This window comes from Chrysochloris asiatica, unplaced genomic scaffold, assembly GCF_000296735.1.
Source record: "Chrysochloris asiatica unplaced genomic scaffold, ChrAsi1.0 scaffold00374, whole genome shotgun sequence".
NCBI lineage: Eukaryota > Metazoa > Chordata > Mammalia > Afrosoricida > Chrysochloridae > Chrysochloris > Chrysochloris asiatica.
In genome coordinates, this window is record NW_006408892.1 from 2,017,436 (window position 1) to 2,025,414 (window position 7,979).

The window sequence follows — 7,979 nt, forward strand, 5'->3', positions numbered from 1 at the left end:
AAGAACCAATAGATCTGTTTTGGAAGAAGTGCAGCCAGAGTGCTCCTTGGAGGCCAAGATGGCCAAACTTTGTCTCTCATACTTCAGACATCTTGTTAGGAGGGACCAGTCACTGGAAAAGGATATCATATTTGGTAAGGTGGAGGGTCAGAGAAAAAGAGGAAGACCCCCAACGAGATGGATTGGCCAAGGAGTACATACAGAATGCTCCTTAAAAGCCATGGTGGCAAGACTTCTCATATACTTCGGACATATTATCAGGAAGGACCGGTCCCTGGAGAAGGGCATCATACTTGGTAAAAATAAGGACGTCGGTGAAAAACAGTGAGACCCTCCCATGAGATGGATTGACACAGTGGCATCATCGGTGGGCTCAAATGTAACAGTTTGTGAGGATGGTAGAGGACTGCGCAGTGTTTCATTCTTTTGTGCATAGCATCACTGTGAGTTGGCATCGACTCGAGTGGCACCTAATAACAGGGTAATTGTGCAGGGTCGCTATGAGTTGGAACCAACTCCACAGCAACAACAGTTCTGTGTTTAGCATTTTGAGGCACTGGTAAGCTGCTCAGGTCCTGTTTTGAAGTAGGAAAATGCTAATTCCAGATAGCATGTTCAGCACCTTCTCATTGATGCTCTTTTTTTTTTTCTTTCTTTCTTTTTGTGATTGATAGTTTACATGGGAGAACATCAGTTTTACACTCATTTCATTGCAATAATTACAAGCTCCTCTGTTTTGCTTCACTGGTTAGGGTTCCACATTCCGCTCATGCTCTTCTCCCTTGATGGTCCTAGGGTCCTCTGTTCCTGGAATGTAAGATGAACTATTCCCACCTTTTCTTTTTGTTACAGAATTTCTACCTTTACAGTTGTGATCTCACATTCTTTTTTTGGGGGGTGGGGGGAGTGATGCTCTTTTAACACACAACTTAGTCTGTCTTCCACATGGACATTAGTGTAAGGGAGAGGGCTTGGGAACATCAGAGGCTGAAGGACACTCTCCGCTCTGGGGCCTCTGTGGTTTGCATCAGTTTACAGTAAGCTGAATCACTTTATTGAATGATTACAAATGTAGGAACTAGTACTGGCGGCCTCTCATGCTCCCCATCTGCCCTCTGTCCTCTGAGCACTTTGGCCTGAGCAGTAGGACACTTGTCATGTTTTGCTGAGCTGTGTCTGAATCCCAAGATGGGCACAGTGGGCACCTCCTGGGAGGAACCCTGAGGTGTCAAAGAGTAAGCCACCATCCCAAAATAATTTTCTGGAAGTATTTGTGTGAATAAACTTGGACCCTTGGCAACACAGCATGGTAGAGGGGAGGAGGCTCTCGCAGAAACGGGGAGGGTGGGGGCAGTACGTCAGGGTGTGGAGCACGCTATCCCCTGTGGGAGGCAGCGGCCAGGCCAGCAGAGGTGGAAGGCTCTGTCCTGGCAGCTGGGGGTAAACTGTGGTGCTGCATCTCACTGCCCCTCTGCCCTCCAGGACCAAGGCTCCGCCCACCAGGCCTGGGATGGGTAATGGTGTGAAAGAGGCCGCAGCATGCCTGCAGGAGGATGCTGAGCCTGCCCTGCGCTCACCCATCTCCAAAAAGGCAAGTATAGGCTCTCTCCAGTCTCTCTGGTCCTCAGCTCTGCCCCGTACGCTGGGATGACTTGTGAGGGCCCCAGACTGCTGTGTGGTGGGGGGGAGGTGGTGTTTGTCCTGAGCCCCAACCTCTACCCCTGATTCTCACACATTAATTGTAGAGATGTTCGCCTGAAAAGGGCTTACCCACTCTGTGCCATTTATCCTAGAAACAGAATCCCAAGTTCCACCTGAGCCACAGACTGACTCAATCCCACAAGAACCATCCTCATGCTTGCTAGGGCAGGACACAAAGTTCACTGGACCACAGGCCATGCTGGTGTCATCCTCTGACCATCCCCAAATTTCAGTCACTCTGCAGAGCACAGGAGGTTCCACTCTGAAGTCACTGCTCCTGGCAGTGTGTGGGGGGGAGAGTGTGGGGTGGCCAAGCTGTCAAGTTAGCAGACATCATTCTGCATCTAAACACCATCAACACACATGGAAGCAGCAGTCAAGAAATCAAGCAATGTATTTACATTGGGCCATCCACTGTAAAAGACCTTTGTAAAGTGTCCCACCTTTGAAGAATAATGTGCACCTGATCCAAGCCATGGTTTTTCAGTTGCCTCATATGCATGCGAAAGCTTGGCAGTGAAAAAGGAAGCCAGAAGAATTTATTGGTGCTGTTGTCAAAATATAGAATATGCCGTACCATATTACCAGGAGAACGAACCAATCAGTCTTTGAAGAACCCAGAGCAGAGTGTTCTGCAGAAGCAAGATGATGAGACTTTAGTTTGCTTTCCTTGGACGCCTCCTCAGGAAAGACCAGTGCTATCATGTCTGGCGGCTATGTTTGGTAAAAAAAAAAAAGAGGTCAGTGAAAGCAAGGGGAGCCCTCCATGAGGTGAGCTGACACAGCAGCTGCTGCAGTGGACGCAAATCTACCAGCGATCATGTAAATGATGTTGGACCAGACAGTGTTTCATTCTGTTCTACCTGGGATTGCCGTGATTCAGGGCCGGCTCAGTCACAACTAACAATGACTACAGGGCTTGGATCATGAGTCTGGAAGCATCTTGATGCTGCCCCTCCCAACATGCCAATTAGCAAGAGTTTCCATGGTATAAATCTTGCTGGGCTGTGGGGGGCAGGGAAGGACACAAGGTTCTGTGAACAGTACTGACCATAACTGCACCGGGATCGGCCATTCTGATGGGGCGTTCCCTGCTTGAAGCCAAGTTTCTCTGATGAAGAAAAACTAGAACCTTCTCTCACCTGCTTCCTGTGGGGCTGTGTGCCTATTCTCATCCACTCTTGGGGTTCCTATAATGTGTGTCTGTGTCACCGACACTGAGTCCTTTAATGTTATGAGTAAAGGAGCTGGAGGCTGCCACCTAGGATAGTGAAAGGATAGTGTCGAGCTTTGAGAACCATGGTTGGGACTGGCTGTGCACTGGTGAGGGAGATGAAGGGCGCATAGACTCTCTCCTGTTGGTGCAATGGCCTGTACCAGGCGGGTACTGCCCAAGGATCACCCCCTCTGCTTGCAGTGGCCCACAAGTCTCTCTTCTCACTGAGAACTTGAGACAGGGCACCATGTGACCTGAAGCTGAACTTCCCCACTGAACTTCCCCTCAAGTGCAATGAGCCAGCATCTGACTGCACCCCAGCACCCCCTCAGAGCTGCTGACCCCAGGTGCTGGGGAGTGTGACCCGGGGAACCAGAAACAGATTCCCTGAGATGAGACTCCAGCTGTGGAGCCTGGGGAGTTAGGTCAGGAGAGAAGACAAAGTAGGGCCTAGCCAAGACTCATGACACCCAGGGCATGAGAAAGGAACGGTCAGCATCCGTGAGAGGACACTAGGAGCAGTGTCGCTGCATGAGAACAATGGCTCCAGGGTGGACGCATCACTGTCACTGTCATCTCCCCTCCACCTCAGTCACTGTCGTCACCACTGTCATCATCACGGTCAGCATCATCACTCTTCACCACCATCACCACTAGCATCACCATGGTCACCTTCTTGTCATGGTTATCACCACTGTCATCACCGTCACTCCTCCCCTGGACTAGGGAACATTGGGAGATGCCAACGCTGACTGGAGATGTGGAAGGGGCTGGCTTGGTGTGGTTGCCCAGAACTGATTGTCCTGCAGTCTGGCCTGGAGCCGCAGCTGCCCAGTGAAGACACCCCTCTGGCCAGGATGTCCTGCCATGCTGTGCACTTCACATGTCCAGGCTTCCAGATGACACCCCAGCACCCCTGGTTGTCCCCCTTCTCCTGAACACAATGCCCCCACCCGATGGCAGTGTTCTGTTCTTCCTTTCAGACTGACCGCCACGACGTGCTCAGCTCCCTGCTGTCCGGGGCCCTAGCTGGTGCGCTTGCCAAGACGGCAGTAGCCCCCCTGGACCGAACCAAAATCATCTTCCAGGGTACGAGCCATCTGCCCGTCCATCCATTTGTCTGTCTGGTGTAATGGAAAAGCCACTTAGCTCCCCTTTTCTCCCCAGCCACCTATCTCCTCTCAGGGGCCTCTAAGAGGAGGCCTTCCCTTCCACATTGCACCCCTCAAGTGCACCCAGGCCATGCTCTCCAGGAGGCCAGTATCTGGGACAGTCTGCCCTGCAGTGGTTGAGAGAGAACCAGCCTCTTCTCCTAGAGCTGGTCTCTGAGCCTCTCGGTGCCTCAGTTTCCTCCTCTGTACATGGGAGTATTAATATCCATATGAGGACCAGTGCGCAAACATGGACATGACATTCACACATGCATGCGCACACAGTGTAGCCCACACATGCCTGCACATATGTGCATGCACACATACATGCATGTTCTCTCGCTTGCACGCACAGATGTGCAGAGCCTCGAGTCAGAGAGAGCATGTTGTCCTAGAGATCTAGTGGATCCCTTACTTGTGAAGCCTGCTTCCCAGGACTTTCCCATGAGCACTTCCACAAGCCCTGTATGGGCCCGCTTTGTCAGGAGCTGCACTCCTGCTGAGACCCTCACTGCCCCGGGTGGAGGGTGGGGGGGGTGCGGGGTGGGGAGTTGGGGACAAGTCTGGGTATGTGGGTGGATGCTGACAGGTGAAGGAGGGGGAGCTACTGCAGGGACGCCCCCACTGCAATCAGTGCCCGTGGCCCCCAAGGCAGACTCACTGGGCTCTTACCCCTGGACTAAGAACCGCACAGACACTCAGGGACACACAGGCTGAGGGGGAGCCATGCACCGGGGGTGTCAGGCTGATGGAGGATCAGGCATGCTTGTCCCTTGCATTCTGACGGGCACTGTGTGTTTTCCTTCCAGTGTCTTCAAAGAGATTCTCTGCCAAGGTGAGGCACTCGATCACTGCCCACCCCTCACACCTGCTGTCCTGCTGGACGGGGTTGGGGTTGCTTCTCCCTTTGTCCCTCCAACCCACCTTCACCAGGCCCCAGGCTCCTTGCGGGCTTGGCTTTCTGAACCCTATTATCTTGGTGATTTTTAAACAGTATCCAGTATTAAGAAGGGAAACAATAAAGACTGTTTTGAACGTTGGACAGATACTATCCCTGTGGAGCTCTGGCCCCCCCCCCCAAACTTGGCCCCCTGTTCACATCAGAATTCCCATAGGTGGGGTCAGATCAAGGGGCTCATTGGTAGACAGTACTAACCCCAGGCACGTGGGCAAAGCGCAGGCTTGGCTTCAAGGCTGGACAGTAACTTCTGACCCCACCCCCAGGAGGCCTTCCGGTTGCTCTACTTCACCTACCTCAATGAGGGCTTCTTCAGCCTGTGGCGCGGGAACTCGGCCACCATGGTGCGCGTGGTGCCCTATGCTGCCATCCAGTTCACCGCCCATGAAGAGTACAAGCGGGTGCTGGGGCGCTACTATGGCTTCTGTGGAGAGTGAGGCCCCCCAACCCCTCCTTGGCTCCCTTCCCAACCCCCCTCCCTGTCCTCTTCCATATTCCCCCTCCCCAGCCCCTCCCTAACCCTGAAGGGCCCTGAGCCAGAGCCAGGGGAGGACCAGGTATCACCCTCACCGAGATGTGTCAGCACCCCAGGCCTGCCTCTCTTTCTCTGTCTGTCTCTCTCTTTCTGTCTCTGTTTTCTGTCCCTATCTCTCTGTTTCTCTCCCTCTCTGGCTTTCTGTCGCTGTCTATCTCTGTATCTCTCTGGAGGTCTCACCCTCACTGCCCCCTGTCACAGGGCCCTGCCCCCCTGGCCCCGTTTCCTCGCGGGTGCACTGGCTGGAACGACGGCCGCCTCACTGACCTACCCGCTGGATCTGGTCCGCGCGCGGATGGCCGTGACCCCAAAGGAGATGTGAGTCCTGAGGGTCTGTGTCCCCTAAAGATGGGAGCCCCTCCACAGGTCCTGGGGTGGCTCTGGGCCTCTGTGTCAGTCGCAGAGGCAGCTCAATGAAGACCCTCACCCTGGCCCTTGCCATGCCTGGACCGTGGCTCTGAAGCCCTTACTTACAGCCTGGGATTGCTCTCACTGCTGCTCAGCATCTGCAGGCTTCCTCTGGAGTTGGACCCAGAAGTGTTAAGTGCACATGAATGAGAATAAGAGTCCAACCCACAGGGCCTCCCCATTGCTGAGCACGGGCTTCCTGTGGCTCTTAGACCAGGTGGGCGTGTCCAAACTGCAGCTATAGGCCCTGTGCCTGGAGGAAAGGGTGGTAGAGACAGGGACCCCACCCCAGTGGACACTGCAGACTCAGGCCAGCAGGTGGTCATGAACTGTGGCCCCCCTGCCCTGGTGGACCCCACACCCACAGCCCACTCGCCCTGTCTTGCAGGTACAGCAACATCTTTCACGTCTTCATCCGAATCTCCCGAGAGGAAGGGCTGAAGACCCTCTATCACGGTTTCACCCCAACCCTGCTGGGTGTCATTCCGTATGCAGGGCTGAGTTTCTTCACCTATGAGACTCTCAAGAGCCTGCACAGAGGTGAGGGGTGAGGGGTGGGTCCTGGGCTGTGGGTCCTGGGCCTGGCACCCATGGAATCCTGGATCTACTAAGGGAACCTGGGCGTTGAAGGCCTTTAAAAGCCACCCCCACTCTGGCATCCAGTGTGTTGTCCTGAGTGCTGACTGTACCCTTACAAGCACACACATGCTCACTTGCAGCACTGGCATGAAGCCAACATAACAGGGAAATGCCCTTAGTTTTGCCACTCTTGAGAAAACCTAGAACAGAGAATAAATACTGCGCAAACTCATACCTGCCACCCAGCTTGGACAATTATTACCATGTTGATTCATTTGCCTCAAGATGCTTTTGTGAAAGAAATAAAACATTACCGGTAAAGGCCGGCTGGCCCCTCCCTGCCTCCTCCCCAGGCATCATCATTAGAAATGTGGAGTGTATCCCTTGAGCTGGTTTTAAAAACACATCTGTGTGTACACGTGTGCCACAAACAGTACATTGTAATGTTTGATAGTAACAGGAAGTGATGCACGGAGGGCCACGTCAGCAGGTACAGCTGACAGAGCTTTCCTCTTGGGTTGGCATCTGAGCACCCTGTAGTGGGTGTTCCCTTCTAGGGCTGGGGGTGGCATTTAGCAGGGTCTCAGTCTCCTATGGTAGTCGTAACAAAGTACCACAGGGTGATAATAAAGAACAGTTTTATTCTCCTAGTCTGGAGGTAAGGGTGTCGGCAGGAGCAAGCTCTGCTGTCTGCTGACCCTAGGGGAAGACCCTTCCTGGGGACTCCAGTTGTCCCTTGGACTGTTGCTGCCTCCTCACATGGCATCTCCCCCATGTGACTGTCTTTGTGTCTGTGCTCTCCTTCTATAAAGTGCCACTTTATAAAAGGAGAGATTAAGATTAGGACCACCACCCCCATCCACCCCTTCTCTGACCTCATTGAATCTAATTGATGCCAAAAGAAAAATCCTAATTCCAAACCAGTCACCTTCACAGGTTCAGGGGTTAGGACTTAGACAGTATCTTTTTTATATTAATTTCTGAATGCTTGGTGAATCGATCGCCATCAGGTTAATTTGGTCACACCGTGATTGCATATGTGTTGGAGTAGAAGTCCTCCAGGATGGTTTTCAGTGGCTGATTTTCAGAAGTAGATGGCAGCCCTTTCATCCTAGATGCCTCTGGGTAGACTAGAACCTCAGATCTTCTGGTTATTTGCCATTTGCAGCCCCCAGGAACTCAGGTGCATCTATTTGGAGGGCACACTTCAGTCACAGCAGGTGGTTTCTATTTTTCTCTGTAACCATTTGGCCACTGGTCTGTTTGACTCACGGGGCAGTCATTCTGGCAACTGGGATGTACCCTTTCTCCATTCTCAGCCACACAGGTATTGTCAGTCCCCCTTGTCAGAATCATAAGGTTTTTGCTGTCTAATAAGCAAATGACATTCTCTCATAGATCTTAATTCTTTTTAAAAAAAAAAAAAAATTT

General features: G+C 52.6%; 1 protein-coding gene across 1 annotated transcript in view; it reads left to right on the forward strand.

Annotated features, from left to right (window-relative positions):
* Window positions 1-7,979, forward strand: part of ARMC6 (armadillo repeat containing 6) — a 70,290-nt gene that overhangs the window by 57,886 nt on the left and 4,425 nt on the right. The window contains exons 8-13 of the mRNA XM_006876346.1: window positions 1,483-1,591; window positions 3,901-4,006; window positions 4,878-4,903; window positions 5,293-5,459; window positions 5,763-5,879; window positions 6,358-6,516. Coding sequence (XP_006876408.1) covers window positions 1,483-1,591; window positions 3,901-4,006; window positions 4,878-4,903; window positions 5,293-5,459; window positions 5,763-5,879; window positions 6,358-6,516 — 684 coding nt within the window. The remainder of the gene's footprint in view (window positions 1-1,482; window positions 1,592-3,900; window positions 4,007-4,877; window positions 4,904-5,292; window positions 5,460-5,762; window positions 5,880-6,357; window positions 6,517-7,979) is intronic.